Genomic DNA, 24,529 nt, shown 5'->3' on the forward strand with positions numbered 1-24,529 from the left:
GAAGGCAGACTGAAGACCTACCTGGAATCTGCCAATGTGACCCTCGAGCTCCAGCAGGGTGGCACTGTTCACATCCTGGCCCAGCTCCACGACTCCTGAGAAGCACAACGGTGCTCGCTTACCAACATGCAGGGGGTTAGCCTTCTTTCTGTTCTAGTCTGATGTCATGCAATGCAGGCAGCGTGTCAACCACTTGCAGCAGCAGCAGGCTTTTTGAAAGACAGCTCTGCCCAACTGAGTTCACTCTGCATTGGATTCCTACATGTGGTGTGACTGATGCTGCACTGTAGTCCATTTTTATCATGTCATACCCAAATAAAATTCTCGTCACTGTACCCATTTCTATAAATAACAGGCAGAAGAACAGCTCAGCACGTCTCAAACAATTACAGTGCAGTGTTTCGGAAAACCACCTCTTTAACTTCGGCTGCTGAGCTGCCAGTACATTCTGTATTTAACAACCGAGCAGCAAGCTCTCAAACTGGGTGTATGCCTTCAGTGCCCAGGGTACCTGGCAGCGCAGACTTGCTGATGATGCCTGTGAGCAGGGAGAGCTCCTGCAGGGAGCCCATGCTCATGTCCTGGCAGCGCAGGATGGAGTGGATGGTGTCAGAGTGGACAATCAGCCACTGCAGCACCTGAGGAGGAGGGAGAGAGAGAGGGCACAGACTGAAAACGCCCTGTACAGCCCTTGGATTTATTATAATTGGCATCTTTATCCAATGACTGAGGAAAAAAATCTAAAAAGAAATATAGCTTAACAAAATAGTTGACATGCAACTTCGCAGAGGTCCCAGCTTTACATATTTGGCTCTGGATAAGTATTGAAAAATACTGAATTCTTCACTCTCCAAAAAATACATCAAGCTTGCCTGTAAGAGCTAGTAAGTGAGCCTATATAGGCATCTTATTTATTTTTATTTACTGTTTTTTTACTTCTATTTAATATCTTGAATTACCATAATCCTATCCTGTACTATAAATGTATACAAAAACTGCACATATGAGAAAACTAAAAAGAAACTCCCTTCTAGATAAAAAAAAGAAATGCCAGACTACAATTTCATCTGGTCATTTTCTTGGGAAACAACAGGCAACATTCAACAGATTTCCAAACGTTTCCTGTTGTTGGCCTAAACACACACTAAAAACAACACCTTTGTTGTTGGTTGGCACTGCTTAAATCCACATTAAAATATCAAGCAATACTGGCTGGCTGGAAAAGGCTTCATGGATTTGTTATCAGATATCTGCAAACTTTGTCCTGTTTTATAAACTCTTTGATAAAGAAACTAATGATGCAAAAACCCATAGACCTTGTGGAAAGTCAGATCTTGGAAAACCTTAACAGAACCCGTTTTCTGGATTTTATTATTGCTATCGTTACAAATATGACAAAATTAGGAATATTTTAATAAGTTAATTTGAAAACATGTTTGCCACCTTTTAAAACTGCTCGTTTAAATACACATATTGTGTTAAAATCAATGTGGGTTTTATTTCACCAGGGATTCGCATCACTGAGAAAAACAGTAAATGAGTACATGGAATGAGCAAAACTTCCTGAAATGCCTGCCAGAAAGAACTTTAGTTTATAGGTTCTGAATGCAAACCCATGAAACAACTGGCTGTCCTGTTTCTCTCTTTCAAAAAGCAAATTAGCTGCTTGTTCAATTAAACCTCTAACCTTTGTCTGCTTGTCAGCTTTTAAAGAAATCTTCAAGGAGTGTTTTTTTAAGACAAAGCAAAACCATTAAATATTTAAATTTATGTTTCACCGCACATGTGGTATGGCAAATCTATCTTAGACTCTAATAACCTGATCATTTTTTTTCTAAATTGTGAGGATTACCTAAACTGCTAAAATTGTTAATCTAAATTTGTTTTTCTTATGCTTGCGTGTTTCTTGTTCCTTAATGGGTTTGTGTTGTATTTGATGTATTTAAGTATCGTGTTATGACTTTTGCCTTCCTGCAAAGCAAATTTCCCACAATAAAGGAAGCACATAAATCTGTCCGATGGGAAGACTGTTCTGCTGCAGTAGACTTAGCAAACAGAGTTTGAGACTTTGAGATTGTGGTTTACAGAGATTACTGGAATATAACGATGAGATAAAACATTTCTAATTACTGCATACAAATTCTGTTTATAAGGCAGTTAATATAAGAAAAATATGACTTCTATTTTTCTGTAAACACCTGAGGCATCTCCTTAGAGCATCACAAGAGCAAACGGTAAAGAGCTGACCCCACTGTGCTTACTATTCGGTAATAAAACGCTTCCTTTCTTTGTTTTTTCAATCAATCAGAACAATCGTTAAATGGTGAAGCGGCCTTTTCTACAAAACATAATTATTTGGTCTGTGGGAATATCTAAATCATTTCAGTTAAAAATAATTGGTACAATGCCAAACACAAATAATAAAAAGGTCCTGGTTTCCGTGGCATTGAGCAGACAGGAGAGCACGTGACTTCCCCCACTGCCCAGATGGCAGCCATCACAGATAAAACCCCATTTATATAGCTGGGCAGACTACAGCAATTAGGGTGAAATACCTCACTCTAGCTGCAAGTGCAGGACCACAGCAGGGATTTGAAGCGACAACCCACCTGTTACAAGACCACAGGCTAATTCATGATATTTCACTGCCCTCAAACACAAATCATACGGTCGCCTAATCATGACTGTCCAAGTGTTCCGGCAAGCTATGAAAGCGATATGCGACCTTACCTGTGCTGCCCCCTGCTGGTGGTGTGCGGTGCTGGAGGTGAGGATGACCTGGAAGAGCCGCAGTGCTGGCAAGAGGATCTGTCTGTAGCGATCGAGGGGCCTCGGGATGAAGGAGGGGTCCCTCTGGCCAAAGGCCCTGTGGAGCAAGAAACAAAAACACCTCTTAACCCACGGAAAGAGCCCCCGCCTGCGTCTCAAAAGCAGGAACACGCGGCATCGCCGCAGAGGCCACTGCTGCTACCCCGGGGCGCTCACCTGTGCACATCGGTCTCGGGGAGCATGTCGTACACCTGGCACTCCATCAGCCTAGCCACCAGCCCGCAGCGCAGCAGCTCCACCGCCCCCTGGCCTGTTTTCGCCACCCGGGTGAAGAGAGCCTGGCAGGGCGACAGGCAGGGATACGGCCCGCGTGACTCCCACACATTCTGACACACTGTTGATGCAAGTATATTTACCCCCCCCCCCCCATACACACACACAGACCTCTCCATGGTAATTTACTCTCCCAAGCAGCTTGGGTTACTTTTCCTTTTTGATCCCTGTTCGAAGAGTTAGGGTTACAGTATTAGCCTTGTAGGTTCAGAGAGAAGAAGATCGAATTTGGAAAGGAAATTCAGTATTAAGTGTGAAGTGTTATAGTGAGGGTAAACGGCAAATGGTCTTGCAGAATCAGCCTGCAAAAATAAGTAAGGCGTTAGCTGCCTTCTTCTAGAGGATTTGGAAAAGTGACAGGACAGTCACAGAAAGCTGGTTGTGTCCTGCTCTCAATACTAGACTGTTTTAGATTACATCTTAATATTAAACATATTAAGAGACATTTAAAGGAGCCAAAGGCAAAATATTCACAATATTGTCCTTATCAAATAGATATTTCAGGGGAATTGCTTTATTTTTGGCACAGTAGTGATGTGTATAATGAACTAGTTGATTTAAAGTGTTTAATTTTTTGTTTTCTCACTTCAATGAAAACATTTTCACTGCTTCATAGTATAAGGTGACCTGCCATAAACCTTAACTTCTTTTACTTAAATCCTGTAATGTTTCAGAGATAAAAATGAAAAGAACATCAATGATATCTGAGGTGCAAATCACCAAAAAACGAAACGGAGACGGGCCGAGTTTGCTCTCCTCTCCTTGGCGGGAGCTGGGATTTCCAGGGAAGGAAGAAAGACTACACAGGATGGGGGCCAGGGGCCGGCCGCAGAAGCTCTCACCATCTTGGACTCGTAGATGTAGAGGGGTTTCAGAAGTGGGGGCTGCGGTGTCAGAACGCTCTGCAGGGCCAGGTCGTCCTGCTGCAGGCTCTCCACCAGCACTCGCAGGTACCCGCTGTTGGACATGTACATCAGCCACTGGTACTGTTTGTCGATGGAGATGATCCGGTCCAGCACGGCCAGCGCCAACATCTGTCAGAGAGCGGGAACACCCAATCAGCAGGGGCACAGGCACTTGTCCTCTTTTTAATGAGAACCTCACATCGGAGCAATGACGAACAGGTTGCGGACTCCAGGACACACCCCTGCTGCACAAATGCAAATCAGTATCTCAAAGCTCAGTGTGCTGCATTTACAGCGTCATCCTTCTAAGTCCTGAAGCGTAAAGGATGGTAAAGAAGGTAAAAAAGAAAGATTACAAAAAGACGCCCGACACACACCCCTTTGTTTCTGAAACCTGATTACATGCTCGCTAAAAGGAAAAAAAGAGACAATAATTAAAAAGCTGAAGCTCAGAGATTCCTGAGTGCTTCAACTGATAATGGTGCTCTCTCAAGTACACGGTTGAGCTCTATTATCACAGGCTTGGGTCTGGGTCATGTCATTACCCAATGGTGCCTGGTGCCTGCCCAACCGAAACAATCCACAATAAGCAGTTAAGATAGGATGGCACTAGTCTGTCAGGGAAGTCTGTCGGTTCTCGGAGACACCGTGACCCCTGACACGTTTGCTAACACACGGTGCTGGTGGCGAGGCACCAGGTTTTGAATTCTGTTTTTATTTTCATCTGATTCCCTGAAATTAATTGTTGAACGAATTTAAGAAAAGAAACAGAATTTAAGAAAAGACTTATTGTTAGTTAAGTGCAAATCATGTCCATATTAACTAAGTGCAAATCATGTCCATATTAACAAAACACAAAACACTGAAGAGAAGAAAAAGCTGAAGACTAGATAGAATTGTTGCTCCATCGTGAGAATGTTCCATTGCTACATTCTAATCCCACACTGTATTTGTGATGCACTGCAGGGACCAGTCAATTGTCTTCACATAGGCATGATCGTGCAAGTACGTCCAAGGTTTAATTAATGAAACTGCAAACGTTATTTTAACACGGTAGATTTCAGTTTTGATCGGCTGAGCCACTTTTTGACACATGAGCCAACTCAAATGCACATGAATAAGAGCTTGCCATTCTTCAGGAGTGCGATTTTGGAAACACGGAGGAGGTTTTCTCCTGTGTGTTTGTGTTTAACACCAAATATAGTGTTGTGTAGTGAACTTCACATGGCCAGCAGATATTTTGAAACTAGGATTTCCATTCTTTTTCAAAACATATGTCTCATTTTCCCCAAACTTTTCCAGGTCTGGAAATCAGTCATTCTTATACTTATACTAACTTATACATACTTTTCCAGACTTTCCAGACCTGTGCACACACCATGGGTGATTCCAGTTTAAAACAAAAGGCTACAAATTAAAAAAAAAGACCACGACGGGCCTGCCTACCCGTCCGATCTCATGGCCATCGCAGGCGTCCCGGCACACCACCTCCATGAGCGCTGTGCCGTAGCTCTGGATGATGGACAGGTTCTCCCTCTGCAGCTTGCTGAAGCCGTCCTCGGGGGCTGTCAGACGCTCCCACATGGACGTCCCGGCTGCAAGGAGATTGGGACAGTCGCACGCTTCCACACTCAAGCACAAGAGCCGGAAGATCCCAATAAAGGAACGTCCTGCTCACTCGTCCCTGGTAAAACTGAGGTGCTTGAATGCTTTTCGTGTCCCATTATTTCTATTACTCCGTTGTGAATTCATCTTGATAGCTGGTTCACAACACAATGTCGGCACATAATAAGTACCTGATAAGTGCCCTATTTACTATACATAATATCTCCATAGACATGGGAATAATCCAGGTTCTTTGCAGTGCAGATCAGTATAAGCATGTAAAGAGCTATCTGAAGTATAAAAAACAAGTATACAACTAAGCTATACACAGGCACAGTAACTTGTATACTTGTTTTTTATACATGATGCAGTGACAGTGCCAAGGAGATGAGCTTAGAGGTGTCAAGAGAGACAGATGAAAAAATCATTTACTTACATTTCTTATTTATACAGTAAATAAAATAGCATAAAGACAGCTTTCCATTTCAACGGAGAACACATGGTACTTGCCAAATTCAAAGTCTGACATGGCAATATTCATTGGCTCCGAGAGGGATTAGTGAAAAGTAAAAAGGTGTTAAAAGGCACAATTATAAATATTTCTCACAGAGACTTCAATTTAACTCAACCACACTTAATCTATTCTACGAAATTAGGCTTGTATGTACAAATCTCAAAGCTCAAACTCCTGTGCGGGAGAGAAGACCCACTGAGAGCCTGTCTAGAGCTCGTACCGAGGAGGCGTAGAAAGTGAAATCCATGCTCTGCATACCTGTCTGCAGTGTGTCCGGCTCCTCCGGCTTCTGTGCGATTTGTAGGTAGTAGAGCAGAGACCCATACAGGTGGGCCCGTAACCTCTGGAAACCACCGCCTGCAAGAAGACAAGTGTTTTCTTGATGCATATTTATCTCAACTTATTTCACCTTTATAACCCCTGTAAAGTTGCGTGGAATCAAAAACAACTAAATTAATTATACTCAAGCTATATAATTAATAATAATAATAATAATAATAATAATAATAATAATAATAATAATTGCTTACACTTATATAGCATTTTCTGGACACTCCACTCAAAGTGCTTTACAGGTAATGGGGACTCCCCTCCACCACCACCAATGTGCAGCCCCACCTGGATGATGCGACGGCAGCCATAGTGCACCAGAACGCTCACCACAGATCAGCTATCAGTGGGGAGGAGAGCAGAGTAATGAAGCCAATTCATAGATGGGGATTATTAGGAGGCCATGATTGGTAAAGGTCAATGGGAAATTTGGCCAGGACGCTGGGGTTACACCCCTACTCTTTTTGAGAAACACCCTGGGATTTTTAATGACCAGAGAGTCAGGACCTCGGTTTTACGTCTCATCCGAAGGATGGCGCATTAGGACCCACATGGACCGCAGGGTGAGCACCCCCTGCTGGCCCCACTAACACATCTTCCTACAGCAACCTTAATTTTTCCCAGGAGGTCTCTCATCCAGGGACTGACCAGGCTCACACCTGCTTAGCTTCAGTGGGCTGCCACTTGTGAGTTGCAGAGTGATATGGCTGCTGGCCATGTACTTATTATACTAAAATCATATATTGACGTTACATATATTATTACTGCGGTTATAACTGAAGATAACAAAACGCTTGCTTATGTCCAGATCAGATCAGTGTCTTACACTAACCCCATCTGAGAGGATGGATGGCTCACCGGTACAGAGGATGAAGTCCAGCAGCTTCCTGAGGATCAGGTGCAGAGCAGAGTTCGCTATGGAGGCGAAGCCCGAGGCGGCGGATCCCTCTGGCCGCGCCCCCTGCTGCTGCTCTGAGAGCACCGACTGGCTGAGGTGGGCGGTGAGGGTGAACACCGCCCCGGCGACCACCGGTGTCAGCTCCTCGGCCGCATCTTCGGAGAGCACCTGGGCGCAGAGACGCAGAGGAGACACGGCCCGGTCACGCCAAGACAAGCCGCTGTGCAGAGCGAGCTCAGACAGGCGAAGCAGACTCGACGGGTCGAAAATGTTGCGTGCAACAGAATTTTGGAAAATCTGAGTGTGCAGGAGGAGTTGTGCGTGCGTGCGTGCGTGTGAGTGTAACAGATGTATGGACAGACTATGTCCCAGTGATACTTCTGACAATGGTGCAACAGAAAGAGGTATCTGCCTATTTTCTAGGTCATTAAGAACTGGCATGTGATAAACACAGGCAATGAAACAAAAGAAGAAATACGGAACGTGGGCTGCAAATAATAACTAATACTAATAATAACTATAAAAAAGTTTAAGTGCAGTACTTCGAATACCAGTAAATATTTAAAACAGATGTAGCAAATTCTGTCAATAGAAAAAGTTTTTTGGTACCAGTGTTTGTTATTCACAGCATTCACATGCAGCACGACAGAGCATCAGTCTTGCATTGGGCACAGAAGCAGATAAAATCCCTTTGTACAGTGGTTTGGTTTTAACACCGTCTGGCTTTTGGACAGATTTTTTTTTCGATGGAGCTGGCTTAGATCATTTACAGCTTTAGCATATTTTGCTCCTTCTTAGCGTCCACACTCAAATAATTATTGGTCCTCAGGCACGACGATCTTAACTGTGCCGTAACTGGGTAACCGGGAGAGACTTCTATAATGTGAGCTCAGTGTGGTAACCTGTTAACTGCAAGAGACTCTAATATTGTGATCTCAGTGCCGTAACTGGGTAACTGGGAGAGACTCCGGTAGTGTGAGCTCAGTGCAGTAGCTGGGAGAGACTCCGGTACTGTGAGCTCAGTGCAGTAGCTGGGAGAGACTCCGGTACTGTGAGCTCAGTGCAGTATCCGAGAGACACTCCGGTACTGTGAGCTCAGTGCAGTAGCTGGGAGACACTCTGGTACTGTGAGCTCAGTAAAGTGCACCAGGAGCCTTGCCTTGTCATGCAAGTCCAGCAGTAGGTCTCGGATGATGAGCTGGCGGTCCTCAGCGGGAATGATGTCTGGGGGACAGGCAGTCAGGATGGTCTCTACCAGGTTGCGCCAGGACTGCAGGGCATGGCGTTTGGCACTGAGGCTCTGCCGCACTCGATTTCTCTCCACAACATGCTGCAGAATTGAGTTGACCTCCTGGCATGAGATGGACACACAAACAAGGAAACAGAATAGTAACTTCCAACAACTGACATACAGTCAAGTTTCCATCAAAACCTTTTTTTTCCCCTTTTCTGCTTTTACTTTTTTACCTTTTCAGACAAGTATAACATATTAAAACTAACAACAAAGAATGAGAATTCAACACATAAAGACTGTCAAAACCACCAGAATACGGGGAATATAATTCAAAACCCATTTCTAAAGCAATGATGTAAATATATACTGTTTATACCTTAGGCAAGTGAATCTCTCTCCTGGACCTAGAGAGCCACAGCCTAGCAAGGGAATTCAAAATTTGTAGTTAAGACCTTTAAATTACATCTCTCTCTAGACAAGCAGTCTGTCTGGAGTCCCGGTGGGTTTGTAATAAGAGTCAGGCTGCCTGGTCATATGGGCTATGAGGAGACTCTAGCAAGAACAGCTAGAATGTTCTATCGGCCAGGCTTTCTACTGATGTAGCTGGGGTTTTATAATGATGGGGTGGGTAACTGTATGCGCTAACTGGGAAGTTCATAGCCCTTCTTTCCCTGGAAACAGTTCCAACAGCTGGGTCGATTCTGCCACCTTGTATATATCCTACTCTGAAATTCGAACTTCCATTTGGCTATGTGATATTAACGTGCTTTAAGGCAATTTCCATGCAGTGAATTTAAAACATACAATTAACAGCAATTGAACTCCTGCTGTTATGCACTTTATGAGAACTTGGATCATTTTGAATAGTTAAGTGTGTGCTGTGGCAGTCTTTCTGTCTTTATAAGGTTTCCCATCATATGAATTGAGTTAAAAACTGATTAAATCAAGTGATTAAGAGCTCCTGGTACAGGAATTCAGCCTGGGCCATGTCACTAGCTTACTATAACCAGAATACCACTGACAGTGGCACGATTTTTCTGCGTACTGTTCTGTCCTAGTTTGTTTTTTGTGAGTCCTGGACTGTGAGTAACTCTCTTAGTGCACCCCTCACTGTACTGATTGTATTGTATTATTATTATTATTGTATCGTTCATTACACTGTGGCTGTGTTGTCTGTGTTAAGCTCCTGTTGCACTGCAATTTCCCTCACGGGATCAATAAAGTATCTATCTATCTATAATACCCAGTTATAGCCAGCAGCCATCACTCTGCAACTCACAGCTGGCAACCCACTGACACTAAGCAGGTGTGAGCCTGGTCAGTACCTGGATGGGAGACCTCCTGGGAAAAACTAAGGTTGCTGCTGGAAGAGGTGTTAGTGGGACCAGTAGGGGGCGCTCATCCTACAGTCTGTGTGGGTTCTAATACTCTTTATGTCAATCAGTATGATAACCTTGTCTCAGTTTGATCTCGCTGAACTTGCAGGTTTTTCAAACAATTAAAGCGAAACTCACCTCCATAAGCAATGGCCTTTGGCCAATGGCTGCAATCCCCTGGAGAGCATTGACCTCTGCCAACAGAACTCTGTGCAGGAGCTGCAAATCAAGCAAGAGACCTCATGAAAGATCAGACAAAACAAGAAATCCTTAAGTGATACAGAGTGCCAATGATATTGAACTAATTAAGTAATTTAGGAAAAAAAGTATTATAAATAGTTCATGCACACATACAGTATGTTGTATTTTGAAAACTGCAAAAAAAAGCATTTTGATATTTGACAGCATTTTGATGATGCCATTTTAACCATCATCCAATCACCACATCTCGAAATCGCTGGGTCATTTCTTTTTTAGTTTTGGATTCTTGAGACCTGGGAGTCACACTGGCATCACTGAGAGCGCAGATCCCTGGGAAGACGTGTACCTTGACATTGCAGACACTCTGGCCGTGCTCGTTGGTATGCTCACAGTTGGAGATGACCTGCTCTATCTGGGTCCTGTCAAAGAAGTCCAGCTGGAGAAGCTCTGGCACCTCCTGGCTGAAATCAATGGCATCTAGCACACTGAGGATCTTCCGGCGCACTAGGAATGACAGGATTGCAGAGTGAGAAATGCCAGGGAGGCACAGTGCATCGATCACTGGCAGCAAGAGAGGACAAAGAATCAATAAGATGAAGACACCAAAGGTGAGAAATAAAAAAAAGGCAAGAGTATCTCCACAGAAATGACAGACAGAGACGCAGAGAGACGCATCCAACACCGAGTTGGCAACAGAACAATATAGCAGTGGGAGTGTAGGATCATGAGAAGTAGTTCAGAGGCTCTGTGTCTGGGGACACACTGCAGTTATCACACTGAAATTAGGAAGAAAATTATATCAGCATTTTGGAACTGAGAATTTGTAGCACACAATACAGAATACTTGTATCGGATAATAACTGCAAATAATCAGGATGTGTCTATAACTGCAACTGATTAAAGCTGAATTACATCCAGGAATGAAACTGGATGCTACTGTCAGAAGTCAAGAGTGAAATCATTGATCATGAGAAGCAGGGCTAGGCCAGTACCAAATGAGCCAATGTAATACTGTCTCAGAGTCACGCCTTTAATAACAATTAAAAACACTGGAGAATAAATTTACAGGTAGTTCAGACATTTCTATTGCCCTTATGAGGCAGAAAATAATAATCAGCGTGTAAAGCCTCTTTATATCAGATAGAGGTTCAAATTTCAGCTTTAAAGTACTCCCATCCAACAGAATGAAAATCATATGGATGTGTTGCCCATATAGGTAAATTACTTAATAAGGTCTTCAATAAATGATACTTGTTTACTTAACTGAATGCAGCTTTTATACCAAACCATATGACTGAAGTTTCACTTTTTTAGGGAAATCGAGTCTGTAACAGCCACGCACAACAAATATGATAAAGCAATTTAAGAACTGCATTGACCTTTAGAAACGGAGTCAAAATGCAGGAAACCGCTGACTGATCGTGTCTCCTCTTCCAGTCCAGCTTCTATATCACCTAGTAACATGGGAGAAAGAAAGAAGCCTTAACGCTTGACGACTGTTTAATCTATGACAAAGCTAATCAAATCACAGATGTATAGCCTGGGTTTGCAATACCCCCCCTGCCAAACATACTGGGCCTGCAGCAAGGTCAGTCTAAACTTCATGAATTAACACTGTAGCAATACAGTAGTTTATTGAGTAACTGAAATAAAATAAATATTATTTTTAAAAGCAATAAATACATTGTAAAATCACTGGCTTCCTGTCAGGTACAGGACAAAATCCTTCTACCTACTTACAAGGCTCTCAGAGGTCAGGCACCTGTCTATCTAATAGAACTTATTAATGTTTACCATCTAAGTCGCCTGCTTAAATCACAGAATGCAGGTCTTCTTCATATTCCACGAATTAATAAAATAACAGTTGGCGGTAAAGTCTTTAGTTACAGGGCCCCTAGCTTATGGAACAGTCTCCCACCCCATATTCGGGATGCTGAGTCAATCTCAGTATTCAAATCCACACTAAAGACCTTTTACTTCAGCTTAGCCTACTCACACCTTACATAATAGCCTGCTGCAACCATGCCTGCTGGTGCTGCTGTACATGCCATTGCGTGACTCTATGTTGGCCCACCAGGTAGATACATCTGTTCTGACCTAACTATCCTATTCTCCTCCCCAAATCTCCAGATGGCGCCCGGGCTGTGTACCATCTGAGTTGGATGCTGCATTACTGCCATGGATCCAAGAAGGACATCGTGGATATAGCTATTGTTTAGAAGGAATTTACTGGTCTACAGAGATCTGCATGGAGTACTAATACAAAGAAAACATGATGGACAGATGGATTAATACCCTCTTTATTTCCTTTTTTGAATTATACAATGTTAGCATTCCCAAAGGGGTTGGGCAACCAGTTGACCTTGAACCCCTAGAGGTTTTTTTCTCCTTACTAAGGAGTTTTTGGCTCCTCTCCTCCGTTCTTCTGGTCTGTATTGACATAATGTATCGTCAATTTAATTGTTAAGCGCCTTGGGGCATCCTTGTTGTGAAAGGCACTATATAAAAATAAATTGAATTGAATTGTCAAACTATTTTCAGAAGGTTAAAAAGTAATTAACTGCAGATGTTTACGCAGCACCTACTTTACTCTCAAACAAAAAGTATATAAAAAATGATTTTTTAGCCAGCCGGCCATTGGCTAGTATGAAAGAAAAATCAATTGTTCTTATTGCGTTGCATGTACACTTATTTTTAAAGACTTCATGCTTTGACCAATTTCGAATCTTGAGATCAACTGCTCTGCTTTCACATTTTCCATCTATAAAAAGTGTGGCAGTGGCCAATAACTTTTTTGTGTTCTTCACAGCAAATTTAACCACGAAATTCCTAAAATGGGCATCAATATGAAGATGTATATTTTGCTATATTTACAAATAAGGAGGTTGAAAATGCTACAACCACAATTTTATATAATAAATTGTAATTGTAAGTGTAAAAAAGTAAAGTGTGATAATGTTATAAGCAAATCTTATTTGTCAATGATACCACTTCTAAGTTTAACAAACCATGTTTTGCCCGAGTAAGTGGAAACTAAGATATTCAGGTGAGTGATCTAATATAAGACACTGCTACCCAAATCAGAAATTCTATAGGTGGCCTACTTGAGGCGGAGAAAGCACGTGTGTCTGTGGCCTGTGCTTATTTGTGAACTCTGGGAAGGCGTGTATAGGGGTGCGCAGCCATGTGAGAAACGGGGGGTAACGGGAGGTGTACCGATGGGTGCCCTGCGAGGCAGGTCGTCCAGGAGCAGGTCGAGCAGCCGCTGCGTGTGGGAGCGCTGGCGGTTGAGAGATGTGAGTCGCAGCTCGATCGCTGCGGTCTTCATCAGCCAGGACATCTGGTTCAGAGCAGAAACCTCATTACCTGAGGGAAAAGGAGAACGTGCAGTATACAGTTATCTCTCTGGGAACACCTTTTTGCTTTTAACAGCACCACTCACCTGCTCTTCCTTACTTATTTTTAGATTAGAATTAACCAACAGCAAAGAATAATAAATCGTTCTTGTATTAAGTAGCGCCTTTGTTCTTGTATTAAGAAGTTTACCTTCTTTCTCATTGTTGGGATACTATGTCAACACCTGTAACATCTCCCTTGGCCATGTCACTGGACTGAAGAAACATCCTTCAAGGGTCAGGGTTTTTAATTAAAATTGAACTGATCGATCATACCTGCATATTTTGATCACTATAAAAATGGTTAATAAATTATTCCAGTCTGCCCATGCACTGCAGAAAACAATTTGTGCTTTAGAAAAAAATAATAAAGACGGTGGCAGAGCTTGAAAGTTCTGTACAGGAGAACTGCGAGTAACCTAAAAAAATTAAATTTTACGACTTCAAAAATACTGCTTTGGCAACACTGCTGTATGACAGGCGAGTTAAATCTATCCTGTTATATTGCCGCTGATTAAATGTCAATGACAATGCTTCATATTATGCTTTATATTGCAGAATATCCTGCCCAGGGCTGTGCTTTTGCTTTATTCCATTATGGCCCAATCATTCACATATGCTTAAAGTCACTGTGGGCAAATTTACATCAACAATGCTTTCACTGAGGACTGGCACTTGCTTCGCTGCTATACAACATAGAAAAAAAACTGTCTCAATGGATGTTGCAGGTGTCATCAGACAGCCTACAGTGAGTGTAGCAATGTGAGAGTTACATTGTTATTGTCTGTTGCAGCCATACACTTATTAAAATTATACAAACCCCAATAAGGATAAAATAAAACAGAACAGCTAAATTTGTACCATTTAATGTACGGAACACTCATTAAACACACTAAAACTACCAAAACCCAATTCCACCCATTCATTTTCCAACCATCTCATCCAATACAAGGATTGTACACAGGGGAGGCAGAGTCTATCCTGGCAAGGCAGGGCACACACAGACACAAACACAATTTTCAAAACCTAATTAAAATTGCTAGTTATATATAACTGATTTAACTGTTGACTGTTATGGGTGCAGCAATGAAATAGAGGACAAAAGGTGGCTGGTTGAATAAGCACAGTGACATCGACACTTATACATAAGCACTTACAATTATTTTTTAATACGTGGCAAGATTTGAGGTCAAATAAAATAATTTTAATGGGCAATGCCAAAGAGCGAAAGTAAGTGAATATTTAGAAAATAACTAACTTTGGGATCCTGGAAAGTGAGCAAACCTTTGAGCTCTTCAACAAGGCCTTATGATCTACAGAATAAAAATGGACAATTCTGAAGTCATGTATCCTTAGTAACATAGCCATAAGCACCTGAGGGTTTTGTTGTTGCCTCTTTTTTACTTTACTCTAATTTCTTATCCTTATTTTAGTTTGTGTCTTTCCTTTGATTTTTATCATTACTTCTGCTTCATCTTTGTTTTCCGTATGATTTGTTTTAAGCAGACTGCCCATACTTAAATTACCCTCTCCCATGTTTCTAATATTCAGGGTATAGCAGAGAGGAGGGATGTGGGATCAGTAATTTAGGGGATTTAGTACCTGAAAACCTTGTTTAGATGGTTATATTGATGTACTGTTCTTCTTGTAAAACTTGAATAAAAAACTTCTGAACCAAAAACTGACAGCCCTTCCATGCCAGAGTCACACAGGAGGTGACTCATTTATCCGTCTATGAACACAGCCTCTAAATAAGACAGGGCATACCCTTAGTGAGGAAGGGCAGGTGCTGCAGATGGGTATAGAGGAAGTCTTGGCTGGTCCGCAGGTAGCGCATGGTGGGGCCGGAGGTCTCCGAGCAGGCACACAGCTGGTAGATCACCTGTGTTGGGGACAGCACAGACACAGACATTGATGACTGACAGTCTGTAAGTTAGTTACATCGCAGAGATCACTACACGCTCAAACCACTTTCACTTAGCCTTTACATTTTAATGAATTTTAAATTCAGTAAGAACACTTGGAAAAGATGCGATATAGTCGCATTACTCTTTTTCTGATCACCAGGTAAAAGCACAACTTTGCACCATTAATCAATCCTTTTATATATGTTTTTAGTTTTGTTTTATTTGATAAGAATGAACAGCATAGCTCTTACCAGACTGATTCTACAATGCTACAGTATCTGTGCTTGTGCCTCAGTTAATAAGTAATTTACAGCTATATAAAACCAACTGTGTAGAAAAAATCTGAAACAAAGAATAAAAAAGGAATTCAAATTACAATACTTAAACAAAACCCAGACAAAGCACATACTTGACTGGTTCTCCAGTGTCATTCTAGACTGAGTTTTCATTTGATTTACAACTTAAGTCTTTGAGAAGAAATGCTTTCAATCACCTCAGAAACTATGTGAGCCATTTCAGTCTGGGTTCACACTGATGCACAGTACAGAAACAACTCGTGTTACTAATGAGTTACTGAAGATTGCTGGCTCTGGGTCTTTATCCCTTCTTGTCCAGCTGAACCTCAGTACTGCTTTTGAAACTGTTAATATCATATCATCAACAAACTTAGAGAAGGTTATTGGTATTACTGGAACTACTTTCTACTGGAACAATTACAGAGCATGTGAAAATGGACTCAAGAGAAGGTGAGAAATAATGCTTAAACAAGAAGAGGTGTGAAAAGCTGAAATCTAGAAATGAACAGAGAAGTTTTAAAAAGTGATATTAAGTGATTGGGGAAGATGAGGTTAACGATAAGGATAATCTTGGCTTCTGATGTTTTTCTAGAGTATGAATCCCAAAATCCCTCTAACAGGTCAGTGCCATGGGGGAACTATTAGCTTGTAGAGACAAACTTTGGTTCTCACAGTTCTGATGTGTTTCCTGAACTGGTCAGCCAGTATTTTTCCTGTCTCAACAATGTAAATGACAGGGCATGACCAGGAGGCACAAGTGGAAAATTAATGGAATTCTGTTTAATATTGAATAAAACTTTTCTATCCAAAGTGTTGTAGGAATAAGGAACAATCTACCCAACTAGGCAAGCAAAAGAAAGCTTGCAGCATGTTCAGAATAAAACTGAATAATGAACTGCAAAGTATGATATTTGTATCCTTCAAGAAAGGATTGTTCTAACACAAAGCTCCTTGTGGCAATGTCATGAAAGGAACAACAATAATAAAGATCATTAGTAAACTTAGGAACAAGTAAAGGTTTATTTCATGCTGAGCATGTTCCTTTGCAGTCTACACATGCTACCTACTTGAATTAATAAACTTAGCTAAGTAATTTTTTTCCTTAACACAAATGATTTTGAAATTCTGGTAACTGCTTTGATAATGTTCTGTGTTTATTACTGTAACTAACCGATTTGAGAGCTTGCATGACAACAAATTCAAAAGGCGATTACATTTTAAGAATCCCCCAGCCAGGTTACTGATCCACGCTGACCAGCCTTCACCCCAGTGTGGAAGTCAAAATTTGACGTTTGCCTTTTATTTGAAAGTGATTCTTCACAGTGGCTTGTGTATGCTCTTTTTCTGATACAGTGCACTAGGAGGGCTAGGCATGAAGGGAACTATATAGGAACAAATTGGATTGTGTTGTATTGAGTTAGGATTTTAGTAACTCCTGTTTAAGTATTATTTCAAAAGCTGAAGGCAGTTCTTGTCTGCACCAGAAGGCAATGGGGAATGACCTGCCATCCTCAGTCACCTGACAAAGTGGTGGAAGGCCATCAGCTGGCAACAGTTATTGCCATGACCTGCAACAAAGCAGCCAGATTCTGCCCTCTATTTACTCCCAGACTTTAAGGATCAGCGCACGGAGGTGGCAGCTCCTTCAAAGCGAGGTCCATCAATCTCGAAGTGAGGTCCCTCAGTCCAGTCGTGGCGCTCACAGGGCTCAGGGGGGTGCTGGGCGAACCTCACCTGATAGCAGAGCTCTGCCAGATGGGGGGCCTCGCGCATCAAGACGGGGCCCGAGCGGCTCTCGCTGCCCTTCTGCAGCAGGCTCAGGATGGCGTGCAAGCAGCTGCGCGGACAGCCCAGCACTCCTGCTCACAACCGACACAGAGAGGACCGGTCACCGGAGAGCCGAACAGCAACTTTATCGCACAACACCGCACCAACAGTTTTCAGTTTTTCTTTTTTTCTTTTTACAGAAATGTTCCTGTCCTTGAAAAAAAAAAAACTCAAAATATGGTAAAACAACAAACAGCACATAGCGTTCAGAAATTATAGTGTGTTGTTTGGTAACATATACAGGTTAAAAGCAGATCTATTTTCTAAGTCTGTTGCACTTTAAGACCTATTATATCAACAGACAATATTAAAAGTTAATGAAATGTATAAGAAGCATATAACAAACCCAGATTTACTTACAGGATATAAAACCCACACATTATGGAGCATGGATTTATCTTTTGTAACCATGCAGCCTACTTATACCACAGGCCTTTTGTTCATATGAAGTAAGGTCATGACTCATCCACGGCAATGTTGTTAAATAAGCACAGTGAGACGTTGCTTATAGCACAGGTTGAATCCAGGAGCTCGGACAGTTCAGGCTCCAGTCAGTGGTTATGCTGCTCATGAAATGTGCTTGAGATTCCCATGGAGCGATGCAGGCACGCACACGTGCCACAGGAGACGCCTGGGCTTTGGCAGGTCATGTTAACTAACACCCCCGAAAAGCACTGAAATGCTCGAAGTGTGGCAGGCTGGCATGTCAAAGGAGCATGTGCAGCACAACAACTAGAATTGTGAGGCAAGTTGATTAACAACTTGGATGGATAATAAATTGGAAATGAACTGTGGATTCCAAATACAAAAACAGCAGGTTAATGTTAAAAACCAGATCCACAGCCCTTACCCCACTGCCGATGTCCCTCAGTGACACAGTTGCAGTGCCAGTTCCCTACCTGGGTCCTGCAGGTTGGTGGTGGAGACAGGTTTCTTCAGCTCGTACCCCAGCAGGTACAGGGCCAGGTTGGGCGGCTTCAGCTCCAGGGAGGTGATGAGGAGGTTGAGGATGTGAATCTGAGTTTCATTTCGGATCCGTGCCACTTTCTTCTCTGGGTCGGAGTCTGGAAGAGTCACATGATTAATAGTCTGTAAGGAGTTGTTCCAATGTTACTTATAAAATATGCAAGTTGATTAAATTCTTTACCTCAAGAGTCTGTATCAGCAGGTTAAAGAAATGTTTTTAAAAAAAAACATGGAAATTGAAGTGTCAGGGAAGCTAGGTACGCAATGCATGAACAACCAGATCTAAACCAATATTAACATGCAGCAGAATACTTACATTCTACAGAATGTACAGTGCCTTGCGAAAGTATTCGGCCCCCTTGAACTTTTCAACCTTTTGCCACATTTCAGGCTTCAAACATAAAGATATAAATTTTTTATTTTATGTGAAGAATCACCAACAAGTGGGACACAATTGTGAAGTGGAACGAAATCTATTGGATTTTTGAAACTTTTTTAACTAATAAAAAAATGAAAAGTGGGGCGTGCAAAATTATTCGGCCCCCTTGCGTTAATACTTTGTAGAGCCACCTTTTGCTGCGATTACAGCTGCAAGTCGCTTGGGGTATGTCTCTATCAGTTTTGCACATCGAGAGACTGAAATTCTTGCCCATTCTTCCTTGCAAAACAGCTCGAGCTCAGTGAGGTTGGATGGAGAGCGTTTGTGAACAGCAGTTTTCAGCTCTTTCCACAGATTCTCGATTGGATTCAGGTCTGGACTTTGACTTGGCCATTCAAACACCTGGATACGTTTATTTGTGAACCATTCCTTTGTAGATTTTGCTGTATGTTTGGGATCATTGTCTTGTTGGAAGATAAATCTCCGTCCCAGTTTCAGGTCTTTTGCAGACTCCAACAGGTTTTCATCCAGAATGGTCCTGTATTTGGCTGCATCCATCTTCCCCTCAATTTTAACCATCTTCCCTGTCCCTGCTGAAGAAAAGCAGGCCCAAACCATGATGCTGCCACCACCATGTTTGACAGTGGGGATGGTGTGTTGAGGGTGATGAGCTGTGTTGCTTTTACGCCAAACATATCGTTTTGCATTGTGGCCAAAAAGTTCGATTTTGGTTTCATCTGACCAGAGCACCTTCTTCCACATGTTTGGGGTGTCTCCCAGGTGGCTTGTGGCAAACTTTAGACGAGACTTTTTATGGATATCTTTGAGAAATGGCTTTCTTCTTGCCACTCTTCCATAAAGGCTGGGATGTTTGAAGCTTGGGAAATCTTTTTGTATCCAAATCCGGCTTTAAACTTCTCCACAACAGTATTACGGACCTGCCTGGTGTGTTCCTTGGTCTTCATGATGCTCTCTGCGCTTTCAACAGAACCTTGAGACTATCACAGAGCAGGTGCATTTATACAGAGACTTGATTACACACAGGTGGATTCTATTTATCACCATCAGTCATTTAGGACAACATTGGATCATTCAGAGATCCTCGCTGAACTTCTGGAGTGAGTTTGCTGCACTGAAAGTAAAGGGGCCGAATAATTTTGCACGCCCCACTTTTCATTTTTTTATTAGTTAAAAAAGTTTCAAAAATCCAATAGATTTCGTTCCACTTCACAATTGTGTCCCACTTGTTGGTGATTCTTCACATAAAATAAAAAAATTTATATCTTTATGTTTGAAGCCTGAAATGTGGCAAAAGGCTGAAAAGTTCAAGGGGGCCGAATACTTTCGCAAGGCACTGTATTTATATTATTTTATCTTATTTCCATCATGTGTACTTTATGCCACATGAGGGCTGTAATCGTGTTAGTGAGGCATCCTACTGAGCTCCTCAGTACGATGCCACATGCCATTACACACTTCTAATAGTGTACTGTTACCATACTGTGATGTTGGCAACACTCGCTAGTATCTGACTCGCAATAGACTGATCCATCCACAGTGCAACAGGGAGCGCTACAGGAGGTCATTCTTGCTTCTGCCATAAGACTGTACAATGCATCCACCTTGTGTCTGGGCAGAGGCAACATTAACAGTGACCTCTTTCTGTACTGATTGTATTGTATGTATTGTATTATTATTATTGTATCATTCGTTACACTGTTGCTGTGTTGTCTGTGTTAAGCTGCTGTTGCACTGCAATTTCCCTCACGGGATCAATAAAGTATCTATCTATCATCTAGTAAAACAGCTGAAGTCACATAGACATAAGACTTAGATCATAAGCAGACAGGTCAATATCTACAAATTTAAAATGCTTACCTGTTAATATCATCTGTGTAGATTAAAACCAAAACTACTTCACAAACTGATAATTTAGGTGAAACTTTTAGGAAACGCCTAAAAGTCTACGCCCCCCTTTGGACGTCTTCACATTTTATTGTGTTACAGCATGGAAGCACGACGTATTTAACTGAGAATTTTTGCCCCTCATCAACACAAAGTACACTATAATGTCAAAGTGAAAAAAATATCCAGACATTTTACTAAATTAATTAAAAATAAAAAAAAATAAAATAACTTAATTAATAAGTATTAACCCCACCCCCTCCCCAGAGTTAATACTTGGTAAGACCACCTGTGGCAGCAATTACAGCTGTGAGTCTTTTTGGGTAAGTCTGTATCTGCGTTGCACATCTTACCACTGGAATTTTTGCCCATTCTTCTTGGCAAAACTGCTCAAGCTCCATCAAGCTGGATGGGGACTGTTTGTGAACAACAATTTTTAAGTCATTCCACAGATGCCCGATTGGACTGAGGTCTGGGCCAGTGCTCTTGCGGATTGCAGAACGTTTTCCTTCAGAATTTTTCTGTACTTAGTTCCATCCATTTTTCCTTCTGTCTTTATGGGTTTTCCAGTCCCTGCCGCAGAGAAGCATCCCCAAAGCATGATGCTGCCACCACCATGCTTCACTGTAGGGATGGTGTTCTCAGTGTGATGTGCTGTGTTAGGTTGGCGCCAAACAAAGTTCAATTTTGGTCTCATCAGACCATAGAATCTTCCTCCAAATTGTTGAGTCTCTCACATGCCTTTGGACAAACTCTAGCCGAGATGCGATATGAGTTTTTTTCAGCAAAGGCTTTCTTCTTGCCACCCTTCCATACAAGCCATATTTATGAAGTGTGCGTGCTATTGTTGTCTCATGAACAGTGTCTCCCATCTCTGTCATGGAGGACTGTAACACCTTTAGAGTTGCCGTAGGCCTCTTGATGGCCAGCCTTACTATGGCTTTTCTTGCCCGGACACTCAGTTTGGAGGACAGACAGTTATGGGCAGATTCACAGTTGTTCTATATTTTCTCACTTTTTTAATGATGGATTTCGCTGTGCTTTGAGGTATATTCAATGCCTTGAAAATTTTCTTAAATCCTTGCCCTGACTGGTATTTTTCAAGAACCTTGTCTCGGATCTGCTTGAAATGTACCTTGGTCTTCATGGTGTAGTGTTTCCTTGGAAATGCACTAAGTGGGGAAGCTCCCAGACACAGGTGTCTTTATTCTGAAATCATGTGATACACCTCAACTGCACACAGGTGGACTCCAGTCGGACTCCAGTCAAGTAATTATGTGACTTGGAGAAGACGGTTGGTTACTTCAGAGGTAATTTAGGTGTGTCAAAGCAAGGGGATGAAGTCTTATGCATTCAATTATTTTCTGGTTTTTATTTTTAATTAATTTAGTAAAATGTCTGGATTTTTTTTACTTTGACATTATAGAGTACTTTGTGTTGATAAGTGATAAAATAAGATAAAATTCTCAGTTACATACATCATGGTTCCATGCTGTAACACAACAAAATGTGAAAAAGTCCAAGGGGGGTGTAGACTTTCTATAGGCACTGTATGGCTTTAGCCTGTGTGTCTTATGCGTCTGTTTAATCCGCTATTCCTGCATGACATTCTTTTAATTGTTGACACACCATACAATTATACAATGCAATACAATACAATAAATTCATGTGCAATCAGTAACTTTTTAGTTTAGTTTTGAGGTTAAACAGGTAAAGATCTTAACTTTTGTAACACTTAAAAAAATAAGGAAAATCGCCATTTTCATCACGTTTTACACATCACCCTAAAAGAATCATGATTGCACTTAAAAAAACAGAATCAAAACTTTAAATGAGCTGATGTTGTGAGAAAACCACAGAAGGCATCAAATGCATGCTATATAGGTGACCTTTGGACTATCTACAATCCTTTCCATCTCCACACTTAAAACTTTGTCACTTTGTTAAAGGTTGATCTAGGTTTCATCTGTCCATAAAATGTGGTTACAAAACCTTCCTGGAAGAACTCTGTACTTCAGAGCAAATTCTTGGCATGGTGGAGGTTCTGTCATGGTCTAGGATTGCATAGCTCACTTGCCTTTAATAATGATGTAACTAAAGATGGCAGCAACAGAATACATTTTACAGAAAGATTTTATCGGCATATGCATAAGAAAGTGGTTCCATGCCAATTTGGTGGGAGTTCATTATTCAGCATGACAATGACCTAAAACATGCAATTATTGCAACCAAGGAGCTCAACAGGAGAAACCAAAGTGGAAACTTTAGACAGGTTAATCTCTACATTAACCTATCCACTTAAACATGCATTGTCCATGCTGATATAAAGCACTGAAGTTAGAATACACCATGAATTGGCAAGAACTCAAAGCAGCTTCAACTAAACATCTCAAATTTGTTGAGCTTAATGACTCACAGGCTTCAACTGCATCAGAGGGATGAATATGCAATCACATACTGACTGTAATGCTCTTGAATTTACAATTAATGTCTCCCAGTATGTACTGTATGGTCACTTGAAATCACTGGGTTAAACACTGTATGTTTTGTTCTAATATAGTCATTATAAATGTCATGATTACAAATACTAATTTCTTGAATGTAAAGTAAAAATAACAGCTCTAAATTTATTGATGTGTACTCCAACGTAAACAATACTTTTAAAAGGCACCACATACTCCTTTTATTCAAAGGATCTTTAACATTCCTATGGATGAACAGCACAACCATCTCTTTTCCTCAATTTAATATGCACTGCAATTCTACACCATCTTGATTTGAATGTTGGTCTTAAATCTTAAAGCACCTTTGTGTTTGACCTACAAGAATCCACAGCTGCCAAATCTAAGAAAATTTCCATGAAGAGGTTTGTGAGATCCTGTTTACTAAATCAAACAAATACTTCTTTCTCTGAATCCTGGTCTGGTGCAATCATTAGAGACCCTGCTGCTGCATGTCTGGCGCATTCTGATCTCTGAAGTCACTCACCGTCTGCCTCCTGGCCCAACTCTTCTGCTTCTTCATTGTCTAGGCACTCCACAAACCCCGTCATTAGCTTCTCACTCACAGACTGGGGGCAGGAACATGACAAAACACACGTTTAATTAAAACATGCATTTAAATTATTTTTAGATTGAAAACAATTCTTTGTTGTTTATTTTCAAGTTCAAATGTTCACAAGCATTCTGATATGGAAGAACTTCTGGCAGCATGTTTTGTTCATACAGTGAAATATATGACGTGATAATAATATACTCTCATATGTTTCATTCACCAAAAGGATAATATTACATATCATTTTAAAACATACATTTTGAATCACTTCTTTTAATATATGATGCCCTGTAAAGTAAAACATTATTTGAAAAATATTCGTTCCATCCATTTTCTAACTGCTTTATCTAATAAAGGGGTGAACCCAAGGGCCCAACACTGCAAGGCAGGAATATAAACCACTGCACCACTCCCTTAAATGTTGCTAAGTACAAATTAACAGTTCTTTGTGCTCTTTCTTTGGCTGGTTATTATATGCCTAGCCTAATCAAACTGATGATATATCTCAAATGTAACAATTACATTTTAAATGACTATGTGACATTTCAATAAGAATTTATGACATCATAATGCCCCAGTACACTTTCAGATTCTGACAGCATATTGTTATAGGAAATGAGGTGTCTTATAATGTA

At 41.3% G+C, this 24,529-nt stretch overlaps 1 protein-coding gene across 1 annotated transcript in view; it reads right to left on the reverse strand.

Annotated features, from left to right (window-relative positions):
- nup205 (nucleoporin 205) overlaps window positions 1-24,529 on the reverse strand; it is a 61,951-nt gene that overhangs the window by 10,914 nt on the left and 26,508 nt on the right. Inside the window, exons 20-36 of the mRNA XM_088646825.1 lie at window positions 23,829-23,910; window positions 18,490-18,654; window positions 17,498-17,622; window positions 15,328-15,442; window positions 13,382-13,531; window positions 11,545-11,619; window positions 10,512-10,669; window positions 10,103-10,183; window positions 8,514-8,705; window positions 7,315-7,522; window positions 6,385-6,483; window positions 5,454-5,602; window positions 3,945-4,136; window positions 2,986-3,107; window positions 2,731-2,866; window positions 512-638; window positions 22-95 (exon numbers count right to left, since the gene is read on the reverse strand). Coding sequence (XP_088502951.1) covers window positions 22-95; window positions 512-638; window positions 2,731-2,866; window positions 2,986-3,107; window positions 3,945-4,136; window positions 5,454-5,602; window positions 6,385-6,483; window positions 7,315-7,522; window positions 8,514-8,705; window positions 10,103-10,183; window positions 10,512-10,669; window positions 11,545-11,619; window positions 13,382-13,531; window positions 15,328-15,442; window positions 17,498-17,622; window positions 18,490-18,654; window positions 23,829-23,910 — 2,250 coding nt within the window. The remainder of the gene's footprint in view (window positions 1-21; window positions 96-511; window positions 639-2,730; window positions 2,867-2,985; window positions 3,108-3,944; window positions 4,137-5,453; window positions 5,603-6,384; window positions 6,484-7,314; window positions 7,523-8,513; window positions 8,706-10,102; window positions 10,184-10,511; window positions 10,670-11,544; window positions 11,620-13,381; window positions 13,532-15,327; window positions 15,443-17,497; window positions 17,623-18,489; window positions 18,655-23,828; window positions 23,911-24,529) is intronic.

Source organism: Lepisosteus platostomus, chromosome 9, assembly GCF_059453375.1.
Source record: "Lepisosteus platostomus isolate fLepPlt1 chromosome 9, fLepPlt1.hap1, whole genome shotgun sequence".
Classification (NCBI taxonomy): domain Eukaryota; kingdom Metazoa; phylum Chordata; class Actinopteri; order Semionotiformes; family Lepisosteidae; genus Lepisosteus; species Lepisosteus platostomus.